Source organism: Strongyloides ratti (genome assembly GCF_001040885.1).
Source record: "Strongyloides ratti genome assembly S_ratti_ED321, chromosome : 2".
Classification (NCBI taxonomy): Eukaryota; Metazoa; Nematoda; class Chromadorea; order Rhabditida; family Strongyloididae; genus Strongyloides; species Strongyloides ratti.
The window spans coordinates 3,240,247-3,264,207 of NC_037308.1; the positions used below are offsets into that span (position 1 = coordinate 3,240,247).

General features: G+C 21.3%; 4 protein-coding genes across 4 annotated transcripts; 3 read left to right on the forward strand and 1 right to left on the reverse strand.

Moving 5' to 3' along the window:
- Positions 1–1,208: 1,208 nt before the first annotated feature.
- On the forward strand, positions 1,209–2,690 carry SRAE_2000102100 (Enhancer of polycomb-like protein; the record flags this gene model as incomplete). Its single annotated transcript, XM_024651923.1, has 2 exons — positions 1,209–1,298; positions 1,362–2,690. 2 exons carry the CDS (start codon positions 1,209–1,211, stop codon positions 2,688–2,690), a joined length of 1,419 nt encoding a protein of 472 aa, XP_024505551.1.
- Positions 2,691–7,100: 4,410 nt separating this feature from the next.
- SRAE_2000102200 (Telomerase-binding protein EST1A) lies at positions 7,101–11,655 on the forward strand (the record flags this gene model as incomplete). The annotated part of the gene is made up of 4 exons (XM_024651924.1): positions 7,101–7,346; positions 7,399–9,180; positions 9,478–9,567; positions 9,805–11,655. The coding sequence occupies 4 exons, from the start codon at positions 7,101–7,103 to the stop codon at positions 11,653–11,655; spliced, it is 3,969 nt and encodes a 1,322-aa protein (XP_024505552.1).
- Positions 11,656–14,742: 3,087 nt separating this feature from the next.
- SRAE_2000102300 (Double-stranded RNA-binding domain-containing protein) lies at positions 14,743–16,423 on the reverse strand (the record flags this gene model as incomplete). The annotated part of the gene is made up of 2 exons (XM_024651925.1): positions 14,743–14,761; positions 15,123–16,423. 2 exons carry the CDS (start codon positions 16,421–16,423, stop codon positions 14,743–14,745), a joined length of 1,320 nt encoding a protein of 439 aa, XP_024505553.1.
- A 903-nt stretch (positions 16,424–17,326) lies between these two features.
- SRAE_2000102400 (Probable ATP-dependent RNA helicase DHX35) lies at positions 17,327–19,409 on the forward strand (the record flags this gene model as incomplete). The annotated part of the gene is made up of 3 exons (XM_024651926.1): positions 17,327–17,440; positions 17,483–18,892; positions 18,936–19,409. The coding sequence occupies 3 exons, from the start codon at positions 17,327–17,329 to the stop codon at positions 19,407–19,409; spliced, it is 1,998 nt and encodes a 665-aa protein (XP_024505554.1).
- Between the last annotated feature and the right edge of the window lie 4,552 nt (positions 19,410–23,961).

The window sequence follows — 23,961 nt, forward strand, 5'->3', positions numbered from 1 at the left end:
AAAAATTATTTTTGTTAGTAAATAAACTTATATAAATTGTCAAAACTTTAGAAATTTAAAGTAAATAAAATTTTACATATAAAAGAAAGAAAAAAAAACTATAAAATTATAATATATAAAAGTAGTTAAATAATTAAAAAAAATTATCATGATAAGAAAAAATAAATATAAATTTGACATTAAAACTAGAAAAATTATAGAAAAAATTTTATATATTTTTTAATTATTTATTTTTTTAATCTGAATTTAAATTATTACGTAAATATAAACGTTTCACTAATATAAAGATTTACCAAATCCATAAAAAAACATAAAACGAAAGGATAAAGAAAGTCATAAATATTTATAAAAAAGATAATTTAATCAGTAAAATAAATATCTTCTGATAAAGCATAAAGTTGTCTGATATTTTAAATGTTGAAAAAAAGTAATAATATAGAAAAATTAATTGCAATTTAAAATATTACGGCTGATTATAAATTTTTTATATAATTATATTTATCAACATAATGGAAATTTTATATAATAACATATGTGTATAAATAGAATTTGATTAGGTGTGCCTGACAAGTTAGTACATTTTAGACAGGGTACCATTTTCTTGTTCTTCGATTTTGGAATAAAGTATAAAAGTATGTGGAAAAACTTACTAACAGTTTACTTTTTGTATACTTGATTATTACCTATTAGAAGTTTAAAGTTTACACTTTATTTGCCGAATATTTTCTTTTTCTTCTAATTATTTTTATAAATTGTAAATTTTATTTTAAAATTAAATAAGTAGAGACAAATTATTTCGCAATTATAAAAATATTTTTACAATGATAACTAGTTAAGGAAAAAACCTTATTATCAATATCATATTTATCATACATTTATCAATGATCAAGTTTCTCTAAAAAAAAATAAAAAATTTATTGGAAGATGTTATCATATATATATAAGGATGACAACATTATATCAATTATTCTCAAATTAAAATATTCAATCAACCCTGACAACATATGTTTTATTCAGATTTAATCCCTTGAAGCCCAATTCTCAAATGGAAAATAAAAACAAAATTGTTTGGACTGAAGTGTCCTTCTTTGAAATTGTCATTGTTTAATCACTCGAGACATGTTTTTACAATTACAATTTACCAAAGCATGACATTGCCACCCTTTCGAGCCCGAAATCTTGATCTGAACAAAGCGGTGAGTGTGTATATGGAAGATGAGCTTGATGACTTCAATGATTCACCAGGATGGAGATATCTTGTCAAATTGCCAACAGGAATGGAAGAAGATGAAGAAAATGTATGTTGTTGTGGAATAGTTAACTTCATTTTTTAACAAATTTGTAATTACTTTAATTTTTAGGAAACACATATTAAGGAAGCTATCAATATCAAACAGTTGTATACTTTAGATAAAGATAATGATAAAACAGCTCCATTAATACCCACTCGACCAACAGAAGAAATTGATCATGATTTGTACATATGTTTATATAAAGTGGTAGATAGTGAATTAATTGATAAAAAAGAATATTTAAGATTACCATTGTCATATTTATTTTTTAATCCATGTAACATGTATGATGCAGACGAAGAAGATTATGAATGGTTACATAAAAGACCATATATAACAATAAAAGAGTTTGAGAGTGTTATTGAAACTCTAGAAAATGAATCAACTGATTCAAGTTTATGTCTACCGGGTACAGCAGAGGATATTTTAAAAGATATGACACCTGGAATTGTCGGTGAAGTTTATGATCTATGGCTAAATAAAAGAGCAGAATGTAATAAAAAAGGATTAAGTTCATTAATGCCTAAGGTAAAGACAGATTGTAGTAAAGAAGGTCTCAATTCGGTGAATCCTTACATATGTTTTCGCAAAAGACATGAAAAAATGCAAACAAGACGAAGTAAGAAGTGCGAAGAGGGAAATTATATAAAAATGTTATATCTCAAAAACAATATGAAAATTTTTGATAAACTTTTAAAGAAAATGGAAAAAAGGGAAAAATTGAAATATCGTATTATTGAAGAGAATGAAAATATTTTTAATATGAGACTTTCTTTTAACTTAGAATCTCAAAATATAATATCTAAAGAAAACCTGCCTAAGAGTACTATTGTTAGTTATGTAATGAATTCAATTATGAGTGATATTGATGAATATACTAGAAAAATTGATATAAAAACCAAAAAAATTAGAGATGGAAAGAAAAGACAAAGTTTAATATGGGATAAATATGTTAAATCCATAAATTGCAAAAAAATTAAAAGAGATATACCAATTAATATAAGAGAAAGAAATTTAGTTGAAGTCAATCTTGACGATAGTGATTCATCTGATGAGGAAACTAATGGTAATGTAAAAGAAGATTTTGAATTTAGAAGAAAAAGAGGCGTTACTTATCGAGCTCCTATTAGTGATATGATGAAACCAGATTCTTATATTTATAATGAAATACCTTTTTATGGAGGAGCATTAAATCATCGTGATCGTTTTTATCCTTTCACATTTTCTTCAAAAATAAATGGACAAACACTTACTAGAATGATCAGAAAAGTTCAAGGCAGGTTAGGTCAAACATTTTTTGAATATATCAGTGATGATTACAACAAGGATCTACCCAAAAACTTATTTGCTGTTCATAATAAAGAATCCCAAATAAATTTAGACTTATCTCCTTCGTAAATTAGTAAGAACGGTGCCTTTTGTTTTTATCCTCTCCAAATTTTTTGGACAGACAAAGGGATTTGATAATAATTTTTTTTTTGTATTTTTAATTTAAAATAATAGATTGTTGATTGGAAATTATAATAAAGAATTTAAAAAAAAATTTTTTTTTTCCATCCGGTTAACAGTGAAAGTTAACATACAGGATATAACTAATATATTTATTATATAAATTATATGGTTTAACTACTGCAAACACTTTTTAATAAAAATATATTAAATAAATATTTAATACACAAAAGAAAGTAAAACTTTTTTAAAATAATCAATTGAATTCATTTTTTAAGTAATATCGTTTAGAACTTTTATATTTTGAATAGTTTTTATAATATTTTAGGGTTTAAAATAAATAAAGCCTTACAACTTTTTTCATAACTTTAAATTTTTTATTTTAATTTCATTGTAAAAAATAATTTTCAAATTTTTTTTCTGTTTGAATTTACATATTTTGATAAAAATATACTTGTGATAAATGATATAAAAACCAACTATTGTTATCGTTATTTATATATTTACTTCTCAAGTATTTAAGCAAGCAATATATAATGTAATATTAGTTAATGAATTTTTTTTTACCATAAATAATCTAGAATTTTTACATATAAGAAAAGTAAATTAATAGATTATAAAAGTTATTAATTATTAAAAAACTGTTAAAATAGATATTATATTAAAAAGATAAAAGAAAAACATAGTACATTAAAAAATAAATTTGTATATAAGAACAAAAATTTCATATAAATTCACTTTTTAATTTATCCAAAAATTTTTTTAATCGTAGAAACAAAGAATCTGAATCTTCTGATAGTTTTTTAAGAATTATCTTCAAAGAAACCACAAAACAAAAAGATATGATAGAGATGATTTTATATCATCAATGAGTGTATTTTTTTTTGCTGTAATGAAACTTTATTGAGGAAGAATATTGGAGCAACAATGATATTTTAGAAAAATCTGCAAGGTAATCAAAGAATACTTTGTAAAGCTGATTCTAGACAGAATTTCTAAAGCATGATAGAAGTTTTGAAAAAGAATGCTACCAGAAATCCATTTTATTATTAATATGTAAAGAAGATAAAAGCAATAAGTACCGTGATAATGGTTTCTACTAAATATTTTAAAATTTAACATTCTATACATTGAAAAAATTTTGATAATTTCGATAAATTTTTAATACTTATTTTTAACTTTATCATTTATTTTTTTTACAACTAAAATTTTTAATACCAATGTATTTGTCAGTGCTACAAAGTATTTTGAAATTGTTTTATTCACATAAGACAAAATTCAAGCTAATATAGTTTTTTTCTTAAGGTATTAAGATAGCAATAATTAAATGTAGATTGCGTCAATTAAAATATTTTAGAAGAATGATAAGATTCATCGTAAGTTATTAGATTCTCTTATTGTAGATAAAAAAAATCATTTCAAAAATTATAAATTGTTTATTTTTTGATATTTATATTATATCAGTATTTAAAATGCCTATACAATTACTGATATTTAGATAATGTTAAAAGCAATAAAAGTTAAGAAATATTTTTCAACATTTAATTTTATTTATATCAATTATATCATCAACAATCATGCTTGTAATTGACTGAAATTTTTAAAAAGATTTTAAATGATGGTAGAATATATATATTTATTCATACAATCTCATAAAAATTTAATTTTTTTAAACAAAGAATCTTACATTCTTGAAATGAAACAAATTTTCTATTTTTTTCATAACTTAAAATTACCAAAAACTGAAAAATTAAAAAGAAAAAAAGTACTCGAAAATTTAAATATTATTAAATTTATCGGTATTTTTTAGAAAAAAAAAACTATTCAATTTAAGAAAATAGAATGTAGCAAAAAAACACTATTCTTAGAAGTTGATCATCTAGAAATAAATTTTTTATTTGTACAAATAATTTATTTTCTTTTTTTCCATTTCTATTTTAACTGTATTTTTAATAATATATGTTTAATGATAGAAAAATTTTGATATGCTAAATTATGGAATAGAAAAATTGTAATATAAGATATTTAACAGTTTTGATTTAACAATAATCTATTCTTTAAAACATTTAATCATATAAATATCATCGATAGTTGTTAGTTATATCAGATAAAAATAGAAATAGAATAATAATAATAATAATGTATGTAATTTTTTCACCTTATTTTTTAATATATATTCTTTTTTTAATGAAATTATAAAAATAATTTTTTTTCATGTATTTGAAGTTTATATTTGTTTTTTTTAATAGTTAATATAAAAAAAAACCGTTGAATCATTGCATGCTTCTGTATTATACGCATACTTTATATAAAAATATTTTTAAAAGTAATAATTTTTAGTCATATTATTAAATGATAAGTGTGTTTAAAAATTTGTATGACTATGAAAAGAAAAAATATGGTGTAACGATAAATAACTGTTTCATGTTACTTTATAAAATTAAGAAAATAGGTGAATAAAATGAATAATGAAAAATAGTTTATTTATGTGATTGGAATACATACTTATTATTGAGTTATAGTACATTCATTCCTGGTTGTTACCATCTTGTTCTTCGATTTTGGAATAAAGTTCAAAGTTGTGCGGAAACAAACTATTTTTCAATGCATCTTCAGTTTTTTTTTTTTTAGTTTACAGTCAAATTTTTAGACATTGTAAATTAAATTTTTTTTTATAATACATCTATTTCCAAAATTAATCGTTACAAATTAATAAAATATTAATTTTTAGTGATAAAAAACTTTAAATTATTTTTACTTTCTTATTTATTTTTTTTCTATTTGATTACTTTATTGTTTTTATGGTCGTAATCAAAACTTGGTTAATATAGTAAATTTTATCATTACTAATCAAAAATATGTTAATGTAAGATTGTTATTAATGATAGTATATTTTCAGTTAATGTTTTAAAATTTAAATATATTTGGTTGACTAGATAATTAAATATTTTCTTTTAATTTTACTTTTTAACATTAATTTAAAAATTAAAATTATTTAAATATATTAATGTTACAAATTGTCAACGACCACCTAATTTACTTATAATAGTTATTCAAAAGTACATTTCTTAAAGTAACATTTTATTATAAAATATTTGTCTGCTTACAAGAAATATATAATTTCTTATCATTGCGTAAACATTAATTTTTCTTAATGTAGGTAGCATTATTTTAAATTGATTTTTATTTATTATACATAAAATGCTAGTTTAATTTAACTGAAATTCGTTTGTTTTATCATTTCACATATTCAACCATTTATTGTTGTTGTATAGTTTTGCCTTACCATCAATCAATGCTTCTCTTTCCGATAGTATAAAAAAAAGAAAGATTTTTAATGGCAGATTTATAATGTCGTTTTTTATTTTTTTTTTTCTAAATTTTAGATACGGTTATTTTTTTTACAATATTTGAGAATTCAGTTGTTGGAAATCTTTTTCATGTATATTTTTGATATTTGCTATATATTTTGTGTATCTTTTTTATTAGTTGTACTTTTTAGCAAACTACAATATTATTTAATTTATACAAACTATTTATTTTTACTTGCTTAATTTTACATGACAATGGTAATTTAATGAATTTGAATAAATATAAATAGAAAGTTTTATTTAATCTTGTATTTTTGACTTATCTTGTTAACTTTACTAATAATAAAAAAAAATCAAAAGTTATATCTACAAAATAGAACAAATTATTTGTAATTTTAAAATAATAAGTTTCCAGTGGTGGAAAATTAGAATCTTTTAATCTTTGTTTTATATAAAAAAAACATGTAGAATTTTATTTTATTTGACTGGAAAAAAATTTAGAGATTTGTAAGATATATTATATATGTAATAACAAAACTATTTTGTGATAAAAATTTTTAAAAAAATCATTGAATGATACATATTTTTATAAAAATTTTTTTTATATTTTTCAAGATTTTATAGTTTTTATTATTAGTTATTTAAATAGTGTGAATATAAATCGATTTATAATTAATTTAAAATTATTCAAATTTGTATCAGAGCGTTTTTATCCTATTTAAATTGTTGAAGAACGTCAGTATAAACAATAAATAAATAAGTTATAAGCATATTTTTGTTTTTATATACTTATATTATCTTCTTTTTTTTTAAAATAAAATTTTATGAGATATATAATATAAAAGGATGAATATAATTGTTAATGTTAAATTAATTGTATATAGATAAAAGTTATGAGGAATTATTACTTTTATAATAATTTCACTATAATTTGATATAATTAAAATATTTAACTTTTATTTATTTAAGTTTATTTGTGATTATTTAAAGTGCAGATAAAGTTTAGTTTATTTCAGAAATTGTTGATTAAATATTGACTAATAATACCATGAGCGATGCATCATTATCAATGTCATCAGATTCCACTAATAAAAAAGTGAAACGCCCTGATAGACCGGTCTACAAACCAGGAATGTTTACTAAACGAACATTATCTACAGTAAATCCTATTTCGGAGTCTTCTGAAAAACAAAAAAATTCAAAAGAAAATAGTAATGATGTGTCAAGAAATGATTATATTGATGGTGTAAACAGTAATGGAAATCAAAAATCTTTTAAAGAAAAAAGTGAAAAAGTATGTAAAATTTTTTTATTTTATTATAATTATATCTTTTTTTTTTTTTTAGAATTCACGACGAGAATATAATAGATATAATTTTAATGGAAATAGTGGTAATAAACGCGGGCCTAGGCATTCAACGGGAAATGGTTCTAATACAAGTCTTAATTACACTTCTGGTGGAATGTCATTAGATAATAGTATGCAAGCTAATTTAGATAATCCCAAAAAAGGCAATTTTTATAATAATCGTACACATTCAAAGCATTCCTACAACCATCCTGGTCATTTTCAATCAAATACATTAGGTGGTAATCGAAATCATGGTACTGGATACAGAAGAAGAAATAATTCTATTAGATCTATTAAATCAGAAATTGTATCAAATTCTAAAGATGATGGGACAAATTTTGATGCAAAATCAGTATGTTCAAGTATTATACTTAATGAAACAGCATCTATATCTTCTTATACATGTAATAATAAAATGAATTATTATGCATCTCAAGCTCCTAGTGTAAATTCTTTAGCAACAAATAGAAAAGAAAATGAAATAAGTATGGATTCATTAATGATGAGTCTTGAATCATTTGATTGGGCTGCTTGCATGGAGGAAGAAAATGAAAGACAGATGCAGGTAACAGGAAGTAATAATAGAATTGATGAAGTTGATGAAGAAAAGTACAAAAACGAAAATGAGGATACTAATAAACAAGATGGAAATGTTAAGAAGAGTATCTTTGAAAGAATTACTGTACTTCCTCAATCCTCTCTTGATACTACTAATGATTATTTAAATAATAAACAAAATAGTCAAAAGAATGATTGGAGTGGTAGTAGTACAAGAATAAATAAATCTGACTACGATAAGAGAGGTAGTAATAGTAAGTTATCTAAGAATGAATTTGGAAGTTGGTCAAGTTTAAATAGGGAACGCCTTGATAAAGGAAATAAAAATATTAAAGTAAGAAGTAAAGAAGATATTTCACCAAATAAAATGAAACCAAATAATAAAGCATTAAAGCCACCACCATCTCCAAGAAATGTGGGATTAATAAATAAAGTTGATGGTTATAAATCAGTAACTGGTATATCAATAACTCAAATAAAAGGAAAACCATCAAAAACAGTAGTAAAAGGAAATACTTTAACACAAATATCTCCAAGAAAACAATCAGTAGAATCATTAAATTTACAGGTGACACCTCCAGAATTTGATGGATATGAAAGAGAGATTAGTATGAATATAAAAGAAATAAAAAATCGACCAAAAGATGTACTACAAATAATACCATCTTTAATTAAAAATACTTTGAGATTGGCTAATGAATACAAAACACATATTACACGTGACATAGAAACAACATACAAGAAACAATGGGAATTAAAAATGTGGAAAAATGGTTTTTATAAAGTAATAGATTTATTTAAACAAACAGATGTAGATAAAAATTTAAAAAGTGATTTTCAAATGATGTATCAAAATTTTTTAGATGCTGCTATTTTGTATTACAAAGAATTGATAACATTATATGAAAATACTTATGGAATAAGATTTAAAGAACAAGTACCATGGCCATACTCAACAGATTTAACAAATGAAACATTTTTAGAATGTATTATTGTTAATGAAGCACCATATTATTCTCTTAAAAGTAAAATACAAATTACAGCTATTACCTCTGTTCAAAGACATTATTTATCATTAAGTGATCTCTATAGATACAAATGTATGGCTCATGGGCTTAAAAGTTATGAAAAAGCTTATGAATATTGTTGGTTGGCATCTCAATTAAGTCCAACTGTTGGACGTTCTTACAATTCTTTAGGTTTGATCTCATTATACATGGTAAGTTTAGAATGCTTTTTTAGTATTACTTATTTTTTAACATTATATAATAGTAAATTTATTACCTGTAACACTCTTACTAGTGCTTTTTATTTATATTTTTTATTAACCAAATTTTTATTTACCTATAAAAATAACTAAAATATTACTATTATAACACTTAGTTATTTTTTTCTAATTAAACTTTCATTTTTATCTATAAAAAAAAAATAAAATACTATTATTAACGCTTAGTTTTTTTTCTAATTAATATAAGTTTTTTTTTTTTTTTTAATTATATTGTGAATTTTTTTCTAGATCTTACAACGTGATCCATTGCGTAGACGTTTGGATCCCATCTTTAGACATTTGTTCAGTATAATGGTCAGCAGAGATATTCGAGATCAGGTGCGATTTTTTTAAGTTAAAATTTTTTATATGTAATTTTTGGAGATGTCTCTGTATTGTTTGTTCTATCTTTGTATTGCTTCAATAAGTTTTTGTATAATTAAGAAAAAAATATTTACTTTTTTCTTATTCTGTCCGATTGCTTTTTTAGTGTCCTAAGTTTACTTTGGTATTTTTTTTTAAAATTAAATTTTTAATATTTATTTATAATAATTTTATTTTATATTATTTTTATAGGAAAGATATTTAGAAATGATCTTTTTTTATATTCGATCTTTGGCTGCTCAATTTCCACATAAAGGTGCAAAAGAGGCAATGTTAGGTACATTTAGTGATGTTGCTGGAAAAGTAAAAAATTATAATGAAGAATGTATGAATGAATTATTTTCTAAACATTTAGAATTAAATCCAAGTAAAGCTTTTGAAAATGATAAAGAAATTTGGAGGTTACCAGAAATAAGAACAAATAGTCGTACTTGGTCATTTGATTTATCAATGGAAGGTAGTTTAATAAATGGTGTTAATGATTTTGAAATAATTAGTAATCTTCAAAGACTTTCAAGTAGTAAATTATACAAATTTGCCATAACTTATCTAGTTCATTGTGCAGGAATATTAAATTCTAAAATTGATATGGAATCATTTGATTTGTATGCTGAGATTGGATTAATTTGTATTAGTGCACTTTTAAGTAGAAATGATAGTCCATTGTCTTGTAGACAATTAATTGAAATTACATCATTCTTTATTTATTATTATTATACCTCAAAAAATGATGAAACATCATATTTACATGAGCAAAGATCTCATAGCCTTCAAATTATTATGAGTCTTTTTGGTATTTTTTTAAGTGTTTGTTCTGATAATAGTAGCCAATTATCTTCATTAATAGAGTCAAAACATGATGATCTCGAATCAGTCAAAAAAGTTCTTCCAGTAATAACAATAATCTATAATTTTATAAAATCAGATGTATTCTTAGAAGATCTAAAAAAATTCGGTGAATCAGTTTTTAAGACAATAAAGACAAATAAATTCAAAATTAATCTTCTTCAATATTTAATAGATATTGGTAATTTATTAGTAACATTAAGAAATAAAAATATCCTTCCATCATATGAACATTTAGAAAATAAAGATAGAAAGCGTAGTTCAACAGATGGAGTAATTGTATCATTGCCAGAAGAAATATTTTTATTATCTTTTGACAAATTATTTTCACAGAAAATAAAAGTATACGAAATTTATACACATGATGAGGAAAAAAAGAAAGATAAAAAAGTTCTTGGTAATATTGTTAGATTAAATAATATTTTACAAACATTAGAAATGTTGTTTGTTTCTACAATGGATTTTATAAATTGGGATGACAAGAATGAAAGATATTGGTTAGTAAATTCAGAAACAGATGAAGAATGTAAAACACCAACTCCTGAAAAAATTGAAGAAAATCTAAATGCTTCCAATGATAATAATATGATAGAAAATTATAGAAATAGAATTATTGTAGAACCACATTATATAATTCCAGATACAAATTGTTTTATTGACTTTAGTGGAACAATTGAGCAATTGATAAGATCTCGTTACTTTAAAGTTACCCTATCATATACTGTAATAAAAGAATTAAGAAATTTATCTAAACCTGTTCATTCAAAGCCTGAAGTACGTACAAAACCAATAAAAAAATCTAATTTAGAAGCAGATTCTAATCATAATGAATGGGTTAGAAAGCAAGCAAAAAGAGCCTTGAAAATGATAGATGAATGGTTTGAAAAATATTCAGACTATGTAATTTCTTTAACAGAAGATGGTTTGTTGCAAGAAGAATTACCACCATCTTCAACAGTTCTTCCTGTAATATCTTCAATTAATCATGGAATTGTACAAAAAAATGATGATAGAATTTTACAAAGTGTTATCAATTTGGAAAAACAATTTTCATTAAACGAAAGCAAAAAAAATGCTAGCAATTCAATTAAAAATGTTGCTATGCTTACAGAAGACAAAGCATTAAGGATTAAAGCTTGTGCAGAAGGAATTCCCTGTAAAAGTTTAAGTGATTTTGTCATGTGGTTGAGAATGTAGTAATAAGTTAATCTCAAAATAATCCTATATATATAAAAAATAAATGAGTTTTAAAAATTATTTTAATATTTAATAAACTTTTCTTAAATAAAAAAAAATTGTATTGATAACAATAAATGTCTTAATTTTTTAATACAGATATTGCTGTAGTATAAGATGTAAAATAAGCAGCATTGGAAACTGTTGTAAAATGATTTCTTTCAGTGATTTTGATTTGAAATTTATTCTAACGATAAAAAAAAGGTTGGAGAAATAATTTTTAATGTTAAAGTTTTGTAAGTTATAAAGTTAAAGTAAGATATATGCTATTAAAGTTGTATTTAAAATTTTTAAAATTCTAAAAAAATCATTTTTATTTATCCAATTGTTACACTAAACATTAATGAAAATGTTATTAATAAAAAATTTTTATATTGATAAAATAAACTATCTTATTTATATATATTTTCTCTTCGTTTGTTTTTATTTTTGAAAATATAACAAAATAAAAAGTGATAAACATTGCACTTTTATTGTATACATTTAACATTCTACAATAATAAAAATAATGGTTATTTTAAGTTAGCAAAATATAATTAACTTTTTTATGCTTATAAAGGATAATACTAAATTCAAGTAATAAAATTTTTAGATATTAAAAAGTTCTGAAATTAATTATTTTTCTAATAATATCAAGCGCTTTATATGTTTTTATATAGTGACAGATAATAAAAACTAGGGATAAAAATTAATTTTTTAAAATTTATTTATAAATATAGATTAGTGATAGCCGTAATACCAACAATAATTACAATTATAAAAAAAGTATATAAATTAATTTAAGTTTTTTTTTTTTCAATTTTTCTATTTTATTCAAATAAAATTTTGAAAAATATTTAGAATAATTAAGCAATCAATTAAATTAATAAAACTAAATTTTATTGTAAATGCATAAAAGTTGTAAAAAAGAAATAAAATTTTATAGAAATTAAAAAATACAATTTTTTTTCATACTGAATTTTATGTAATTTTACAGATAATTGTAATTAATTAAATAGTTTATAAATAACTTATCACGCCTTGCAGACAAGTTAATATAAAGCATAGGTTTGTTTAATAATAGATGGTTGTTAATAATTATCTTTACATTTGGTGAGAAATAAATTTATTTGTAAAATGATAACAATATTGCACATATAAAGTGTCTTATAAACACAAGACATTTTTTATATCAGATTCTAGAAGGCTAAGAATAAGTTTTCACAGTTTTTAGGCAGAAAATTTAATTATACATTTAAAGATTAAATATTATTTGAAAGAGTAGTTAAGTAATTATACACAAAAAAAAATTTTGTCAATGTTTTTTTTATTGGTGATAATATATTACATTTTTTAATAAATTGTAGATTGCTTATTTTTGTAAAAAAAGTAAAATTTTTTTAGTTGGAGCTATTTATTAACAATTTTTTTGTATGTTGATTATGTTTTTTAAAAAAAAGACCAAACATAAAAGCTTAAAAATTTTTAATAGTTTAAAAGAGACTTGAAAACAATTAAATAATATCCAATTCTCTTGTCAATGAAGTATATGTTTATTTAAATTTAAATGGTTCAAACATGTAAATTTGTTTAAAGTGGTATCATAATTTACTGATGTATATCACTTGTATAAAACTTTGTTCATCTAATATTTTTTTGAATTTTATAATCATTTGATTATTTAACTAAAAGCAATTTGCTTGAGTATAATAATAATTAATATTAACAATTTTGAAAAAACTTTTCCAAAAGTATGATAAATTTATTTTTAATCTCAAAAAATGATTAAGAGATTATTTATTAGTAAAAAAAATACTTTTGAAATAAATTTATGATAAGATTTTTTGAAAAAGTGTGTTTTTGTTAAATCATTTTTAAAAAGTTTTTTGGATATGAGTGGGTAATTGTTTTTTAAAAAAATTTGACAACTACAAATACTTCATGTGCCGTAGTTTTTACATTAAATTCAATGTGTTAATAAAGTAGTTAAAATAAAAACAATTTTGTAAACTTTTGCAATTAATTATTGTTAAATATTAAAGTTTAAGACTGAATTTTTTTATTAGAGTATTTATCACACTTGGATAATAACTATTTACTACCATTTTTATGGAAATTGATATAACTTTTTTTGATGTTTTTTATATTATATTGCATTATAGTTAAACAATTGCTTTTTGTTAATTTATTGAATAATTATAAAACTAGAAAAAAATTATTTTTAATATACTAAAAACTGTTAACGAAAAAAAAACGGATAATTAAAAAAAAATTTACAGTAATCGTCCAATGGATTACATTAAAACTTGAGAAATTTACCAACATATTTTTGTACTAAAAATGAAAATTTTTTTAAACATATTTGAATATCTTTTAAAAGTAAAGATTCTAAAAATCTTTTATTTTATTTGAATTATCATAACTACTTTTAAAATTTGTGTTCATTTCTGATTCTTTAGTGTCATATGATCTACATTCTTCTCAATCTTTCTATGAAAAATAATAGTTATAATTTTTATTTTAAAAAATGTTTTTAACTTTTTATTTCTTGCAAATAACTGTAAATGAAAAATTTAAACTTAATAGCCTTTTCTTTATTATTTATATAAATAAACTTATGTAAGAACAATTTCAAGAATGTCCTAGAAATACATCGATAAATAGATTTAATGCAATTGTTATTATTTTATGTGTTGGTAATTTTAACTGGTTACAAAGATTACACTTTCTCATGTATTAAAATAATAAAAAAAGTTTTATCTTAATTGCTGTTATAAAAAAATGCTACACTTTTATCAACAATTATCCTATTTAAGTTTTTTTATCAGAAACAAAATCCTAAGAATTAATTTTTTTTGTCAATGTTATTACTATTTTTATAGTTGAAACTTGTACATTCCATCTTTATATTATTCTCAAAATAAGTTATTTTTATCACTCTCAATATTATTCATTTATTTGATTGTAGTTGTAATTATTTAAAAAGTTTTTTCATTTTATTATATTTTTCTGAATTCTATTTTAATTATAAATTTTTTTTTCAGAAAAAGTCTAGTTTTTTTGATATTTTTATCTTGCAATGAACTTTCTAAAAATGATATTTATTATTATTACACCAATTATTTTGATATCATTAAGTATTATTTAAAAATATTTGTTTCAAATATATTTTTCAAAATTTTCCTAAATAAATATACTTTAATATTGTAAAGATACATTTAGAGTGTTTCAAAAAATTAATTTTTTTTTCAAAAATTTTCAAAAATATTTAAATGAAAATAATCACATTAAAAGTGAATAGAAATTTATTTAATAATATTTATAATTTATTATAAATACTTTTAACTGAAATCTGAATAAATAATTATTAATTTTACATTAAAACATGAAGCAATAAATATTTTTTATTTACGTATTTTTGTCTAAAAAAAATTTGTTCTTACCAAAACTGAAAAGTACCACTTTTTTTCATTGTGATAGCGGTAAGTAAATTACAGCATCCTTGTTGAATGGCATTTTCTTTCGTAGGTCCAACACCAAATGATCTTCCACAATTTTGTATATCAGAATCAGGTATCAAGAAAAAATATTTGAAGATAAAAATGTAATTTGTAACGTTAGATTTATATATTATATAATCCTTAGTTGAGACATTTTTTAAATCTGAATGGTAATTTAAAATTGTATTTTTGATAGAATTAAAATCAATTGAAAGATCTACTTCTTCTGAATTAACAATATCTTTAATACTCTTTATTGAATTCATAATTGGCATAATTTTTGTAACTTTTTTGTTCGATAAATTATTATTAAAATTTTTACAACATAATTTTTGAAACATTTTTGATGCTGCTATTCCTTGAGCTTCTTTTTTTTTACTATGAATACCCTCTGTAACTAATTTTGAAAATTTACAAAAACATTGAAATATTGGTGGTTTAAAAGATATTTGTTGTATATCATAATCCAATTTCTCATCATCATAAAATTTTTTTATATATTGTTCTAATTGATTTTTTAGTAATGTATTTATATTATCATTGTAATCTCTAAAATATTTCAAACATATTTCTTTAGCAATGAAATTTTCTCCAGATGATTTACTTTCAGAAGTGTGTGTAATATCTTCAACTGATGGTAATGAAAAATCATTTTGTTTAGTAGACTTAATATTACAACGAGTGTGATATTGTCTATTTGTAAGAATCTTTTCACTGTCAAATGTCAAGATCCATGAATTTTTTAAACATATGTTATGTAAAAGTGTTTTAAAAAATGATAAATCAAGAAAATCTAGAATATCTACCCAATTGAATTTTTCAGTAGCACAATAAACAGATTGTGATATGATTTTAAGCATTGAATTAATTGATTTGATTTTCGCTAATTCGAAAATTGTCGCTACTCCATAAGTTTCATGTTCTCCAACAACACATTTCACTTTAATATTGTTTCCATCATTGTCACATTGAACGTATTCAATGTTTTTATCTATAGTTTTTACTATATTTTTTAATTTATTTTCCACGTTTTCACTTCCAAAAGTTTCTTTTGCAAATGATTGTAAATGTGGTTTTAATAATTTACATGCTTCTTCTTTAGCAATTTTCTTAGATTTTCCTTTACCAATAACAGTAATTTTTGGATGCTTGTAAATTGCATAAAATATTCCTTCACTGTCTGAATTATAGGAAAATTCTGATGGAAGTTTTAAATATTGAAAATACGAATTCACTTCGTTGAAAATCATTTTTATTTATCACCTAAAATGCATACAAAAAAAAACTATAAATTTTCAAGTATGACAGCTAATGAATATTATGCGTGAGCAAAAATTTTGAAATAAATGATTTAAATGAGAATACCGTAAAACTTTGTAATTAAAGGATATAATCAGATAAATGATTCAAAATTATTTTGCTCATGATAAAATGATTTTTTTCAAAAATATTTCGAAATATATGTGGAATTTTGTTTCTGTTTACATTATGATTCTGTTGCCTTTTTTTCTCTTAAACATGATAATTGTTTAGAAGAATTTGGTTTAAGATAAAATATAAAAAATTAAAAATATGTTTCTTATTATCTGGATAATATAAACATTTTATTTATATTTAATTTTTTGATATAAATATCAAATGAAAATAAAGTTATTTTGTTCAACTTTCTAAATATGATTTTTGGTTTTTTAATTTAATAGATAAATAACATTTTTAATTTCAATCAATCTGCAACAAATATACTATAATCAACAATCTTTGTAAAGACATTCTTCCAATTATTTTGTTACTCAAAAACTTTTCGTGCTAAGAAATTGGTATTTATTATTGTTTTTTTATGACCACGCCTTCAAGTCAAATTTTATAAAGTAATTAATAAGTTTACCATAAATATGAAACATTTAATTCAATTTTAAATTATTATAAGATTATAATTTTAAAAATAATATTACATTTTATCTAAATTTATTTGTATACTCTTTTTAATTATATTTTAGTTTTTTACAAACATTATATTTTTATTCTATTTGATTTACTGTTTATTTTCATATATTTTTTAACAATAAAATCTTTATTATTTACATTAATTTTGTATCTTTTTTTAAAATATACAATTTAACTTGAAAAAAAAATTTAATTTCTTGTAATTTAGAATGTCTAACTACAAAGATTTTGAAAATATTCAAACTGAAGAAGATTATATTGGAACATCTGGTTGTGCTTTTACTTCTGCTTCTAAACAAAGTTCAAGATTACCAATTTTTAAAGTTAGTTTTTTTTTTGTAATTTTAATAAAAAAATTTTTATAGTACAGAAGAAACATTCTTTATCTTTTAGAAAAATATAGATGCTTAGTTGTTGTTGGTGAAACAGGTTCAGGAAAAAGTACACAAATACCACAATACTTATATAATAGTGGTTGGTGTGATGATGGAAGAATGATAGGAATAACACAACCAAGACGTGTTGCTGTTATGACACTTGCTGGACGTGTAGCTGAAGAAATGAATAAAAATCTTGGTGATTTGGTTGGATATAAAGTTCGTTTTGAAGGTGCATGTACTGACTCTACAAGAATCAAATTTATGACAGATGGAGTAATGTTACGAGAACTTATATCAGATCCTTTACTTGTTAAATATTCAATTATAATAATTGATGAAGCTCATGAACGTTCTACTACAACAGATGTACTTTTAGGTTTGTTACGGAAAGTTATGGCAGTTAGAAATGATTTAAGAATTATTGTTTCAAGTGCTACTTTAGATGCAGAATTATTTAAAAATTTTTTTGAAGAAAATGAGACAGATGATAAAAATAAGGATACAGCAACAATACTTAGTGTTGAAGGAAGAAATTATCCAGTAAATTTATATTATTCAAAAGAACCTGTACCTGATTATGTTATTGCTTCAGTTCGTACATGTATAAATATTCATAAAAATTATGGTAATGGTGATATATTAGTTTTTCTTACGGGTATGGATGAAGTAAATGATGCAATAGAATTACTTGATGATGAAGCAAAGAGAGCTAGGATTTCAAAAGAACTTTGGATTTTAGGATTATATGGAAGTATGCCAATAAATTCACAAATGTTAGCATTTGAAACCCCACCTTATGGAAAACGAAAAATTGTTTTCACAACAAATATTGCTGAAGCTTCTATTACAATTCCTGGTGTATCATTTGTTGTAGATTGTGGATTTGTTCGAACAAGAATGGTAGTTAATGTTAAATCTGGATTAGAACAACTTGTAACATTACCAGTATCAAAAGCAAGTGCTGAACAAAGAGCTGGTAGAGCTGGAAGAATTGGTGTTGGGAAATGTTTTCGTTTATATACAAAATCTGATTTTGATAAATTTGAACTTGATTCATTACCAGAAATACAAAGAATTGATTTTTCACCTGTTATTTTAATGTTGAAAAATCTTGGTGTTAACAATATTGTTCGTTTCAAATATATCTCTCGTCCAAAAGCTGATTCTGTTGCAGTGGCATTTTCTCAACTTCACTCACTTGGAGCAGTTGATGATTCTGGAAATTTAACAGATCCACTTGGTATAAGAATGGCAAGATTACCATTATCACCTATAGAAAGTAAAGTTCTCATTCAATCAGGATCTTTTGAGTGTAGTGAAGAGATTACTTCTATATTAGCTATGATTCAAATTGAAGAACCTTTTACTTTTTTTAAGAATAAAGGTCAACGAGCAGTAAGTAATATTTTTTTTTATAAAATAATTAATTTTTATTTAGGAATTAATTCGAAAAAAATTTTGTGCCCAAGAAGGAGATCATCTAACACTTCTAAATATTTATATGGCTTTTATTAAAAGTGGAAAGTCACGAGATTGGTGTAATTCAAATTGTCTAAATTACAGAGCTTTAATGAAAGCAACTACAATAAAAAATCAATTAATTTCATATTTAAAATCTTTTGATATACCAGTTGTTTCATGTCAAGGATTAATTGGTGAAACTGAAAGAATACTTCGATGTCTTGTTTCTGGATATTTTCTTCAAGCTGCCTTCCTAGATCATTCTGGTTCTTTTATTACTGTTAGAGAAAATGTATCAATGAATGTCTGGGCAGGATCTTCAATAGTCTATAGGGAGAAGCAACCTAAATGGATTATTTTTGGTCGTTGCATGGCACAAAGTATTCGAGATATTTCAGAGATTAGTATGGACTGGCTAATGGAAACGGGAGTTTTTGAAAAAGAAAGATAAATTATGCTTTTTGAAAAAAAGAAAATATACGCAATCTTATTACAAAATATTTATTGATATTAATTTAATAGAAACACAATAAAACTTGAAATGATACATTTCAATTTTTACAAGACAATTTTTTTTAAAATAATATTAATAAAGAAGATAGTTAATTAGTGATAGTACATTTTTTAAAAAGCTTTAAATATAAAGAAAAATCATTTCATAAATAAACGTAATTTATTATTCTTTTTTTTTTAAAAATTAAACAATAAATAATTTTCGTCAGTGTAATTATAAAATTGAGTTTGTAATAAATTAATTAACAATTTATTGCTCAAGTGTTTTTATTAAATTTTAAAATTTATAAATAAATTCTAAAAAGATTATAAAAAAAAATTAATTTTTAATATTGAAATAGGTTTCTAAATGAATAAGAAACAAAAATAATAAAAATTAACTTTAAAAAATACATTACGTAAAGAATTACATTATCATTAAAACTGCTAATAAAGTAACAAGACAAAAAGATTATTAATAAAACAAAATATCTATTTTTAAAAATTTTAAAAAAAACGAATTAATTTTCAAAAACAAAATTGATATGAAAAAAGTTAATAATCTATTTAAAAAAAAATTCATATTAAGATTTTGATTTAAAGTTCAGGATAATATCATTTTTCATAATCAAATCTTAAAAGATTTTCCAAGAAATAAATATTAAAAGCTCTCTAGTTTAAAAATGTTTTATATTTGCAATATTAGAAAATTGAATTTTATTTTTAAAATTTTAATAACTTTTTTAGAAATAAAAATAGTAAGATTTTAATTTAAAAATCATGATAAAATGTAATTAATAAATCATCTTCAAGAAGCAATAATTTTAAAGTTTTTAAATATAATAACAAAAAATTTCAATTTAATTCATATTTATTATATTTAAAAAAAATACTTTTTTTTTTCTTTAAAACAGCTATTATAAAAAAAAAAATTAGATTGGAGATTGTCAAATGTTTTTTAATTTGAAACTAGATTTTATCATTACAATCTTTATTAAAAAATTGGCCCTACCGAAATTGGAATAGTACCCTTACAATTTATTTTATCTAATCCATTTATCTTAAAAAAGTTTAAAACATCGTCTTTTTTAAAATATAACAGCTTGCCCTTGACATCTAAAATGCCTATTTCTCACATCCTATAATAATTGCCTTTGAAGATTTAAACATATATTTTTATAAGTTTCATTAATATATAGCAATTTAACTTGTTGAAAACATTTTATCTATTTAAAAGTTTCTGGTCTTCACTATTTATGAAAATTTTGTGTTTATATTGTTATAAATTAAATAAATTGATAAATTTCATGTTACACATATGTTATTTTTAAAATTAAATGACTTGGTCAGATGTTTTAATTTAAATATTAGTTATCATTTGTTTTTTATTATACTTTTATAATAGTTACTGGTGTAAGTAAAAATATAAATTATTAGTTAAGGAGGGTCTCTTTATAGCTTAATATATAATGTTTTATTTTCTAATTATAAGTTTCGATCAAAGAATTTTCATATAAAGAAAATCTATAAATTTTATTGGAATATTTAGAAAATTATTTACTATATAACATTATATTACGCAGTCATATCATTAATAAAGTTGCTATTGAATAATACGTCTTATAAAATATTTTGCATTTAAATAATAATATATAAATATTGAAGTAGCTATAGGATTAGTTAGGATAAAAGTGATAATGAAATATGATCTGACATACTTCACTGTTATTACATACTAGTTCAATGGAGTGCCCTTGATTGTCGTAAATATTTCGCCATCATTTGTTTAAATTGTTATATTTATAAAATCTCTTGTGTTTTAAATCTTCCTGTCCCTTGACTCTAACTTCATTGTCGTCGTTTGCCACTTTTTTTTTTTTTTTTTAATAAGGTTCTCATACAAAATAAATTGCTTTTAATTTAACCTATAAATTCTATAATTAGTCTAATAAATATATGATTCTTATTTTTCACATTAATTTTACTTACCTTCTCTATGCCTTATTTAAAAAAAAAAAATTTTTTTTTTTAAATATATATATTTTTGATGAATAATTATGAATTTTGATGTGCATATTTAATAAATAGTTATACCTCTATTTTGTAGGAAAAATGCAATTTTTATATATAACTATGATATTTTTTTTTAGCTTTAAGTCAAAAATATTTTATTTAAAAATTTTATTAAATTTTTTTTTTTTATTTAGTAAATGTTGTCTTTTTTTGGTAGTATTTTTAACTGTAATAAAATTAAACTTAGATTTATATTATAATAAAAGATAATGGCAAAAGAAGTCATGTTGTTATCTGTAACATTTTATGTTATTTTAAAAAGTATTAATTGGAGATTTATGGATGTATTAATATTTGATTATAATGAATTTCTGATTATATTATCATAAAATGAGAGAAACTAAAAAGTTTGATTTCAAACTATTATAAATATTTAATAAAAATTACTATTTAAAATTTAGTTTTTATTAATTTTTAATAAAAATATTATTTTTACAATAGATTATTTTTTAATCTTTCTCCTAAGATTGTCATTAAGTACAGAAAATCTATAAGGGGTAGTTTTATGATAAATGAATTGTCTAACTAAGTCATAAGCATATATTTAAACTTCTTAAATATAAATAAAAATTGCATACAAAGGGTATACTTATTCTAAGGATGCCTTAAACATGTGTCAAATATTATCATTAGTATAGGATAAAGGCAATTTTTTTATCCATAAATAATAGTTATCAAATATTTTAGTCAATTGATAAATACTTTATTAAAGGAAGTTAGATTTTTCTTTTGTCCATCGCTAAAGATTTATTTCATTATTATTTTTTTTTCTTTAAAAAATAAAAAAATTTTTTTTTTTTTTTGACATATAGACATTGTGAAATTTTTATTTCTACAAAACCAATGATAGTGATTTAAAATGAATGATAAATTATTATTATATTTTTATAATGTATTTATTTTATAAAAATTGGCTTTTTCTTTTATACTATCTTGCATGCTGTTGCTTTTCTTATAGTATCTTGATTCTCCAAGTGAAGTAACTTAATTTATTAGCTTATTTCTTAATCGTGTTATCTATCTTTTTCAAATTAATACATATTTCTTCTTTTTATTATTTTCGTTTATAATTTAATTCTTTTGTCATTCTCCACACCATTTTTGAATGAGTTTTATTTATCTGTCTGTCTTCGGGTACTGCAACTATGATTCATATTTTATTATATATTTTTTAACTTTTTATTCATCCTGTTCAATTAAAATATTTTAAAATATTTAATGCTTTTTTTAATGTTATGGAGATTACAATTTTTGTTTATGCCCTTTAATAAAGATATTTATATGGTAATCTATAGATTATTAAGAACTTCTCATTTACACTTTAATATAGAAAGAATATATAATGTTGAAAATTTTTAAAAATTTTTGTTTTTCATTTTTATACTTTTTATTTTTATATTAGTATTCTCATTTTTTTAGTTACAATTATTTTTTGAAAATTAGTATTTTAATTTACATGGGTCCATCATATTATAGATTTAGATTGTTAGATAACAAGAAAAAAAAACGTTATTAATTTATTTCTGAATCTTTTTTTCTTTATATAATATATATATATATATACGGATATATATATATATATATATATTTTTTTTTAATATTTATATTATGAAATAATCAAGTTATTAAAAATATTCATTGCATATATGAATATATATTTATATTTTGGCATTACATTTTGACTTAATTCTTTAAACGTCACAACATATGTCCTGATAGTATATAGCATATTTATATAAATATATATATATATATATTGTTGACTCCCTCATCAAGGCATTGTTAATACAAAGTCACCCCATATAACATAAAATATAATGTTGTGAAGATGGACTGATAGATGTAAGTTAAAATACTGTTTTTCTCAAATGTATAACTGTTAAAAATACAGAAAAAAAAAATTCCAATTAATATGCAATTTTTATTAAATAAAAAAAAAAAATTGAAAATTGACACATTTTTAGGATTGTATTTAATTATTTATTTTATCTTTTTCTCCTTATTACTTCTTTTAAACTATTTTCTTGTTATAAATATTATGAAATTATTTTCATTTTTGATTCTTATATATATTTTTTTTTATTATTAGAAATAATCATATCAAATATTCCTTTATTAGTTTATAATATTTTATTTATTAATTGATATCTATTTGTATGATGATACTCTTTTATTTTATTACCTTAATATAATAAATCTTATATTTTTATGGAAAATATATCCTCTAATTATCACTAACTTTTAATTTTATATTTAAGAATCATTTATTCATCAAGAATTAATTGAGATTATCATAAATTTATATATATATTATTAAATTTCTTCAATCATACAAAATTAATTATTAGACATAATTTGTTGGGTTGTAGACTTTTAGAAGATGTATTATCATGAAATAAGTGTTTATATATTTCTTTATTCGTGACCATTTTATTTTA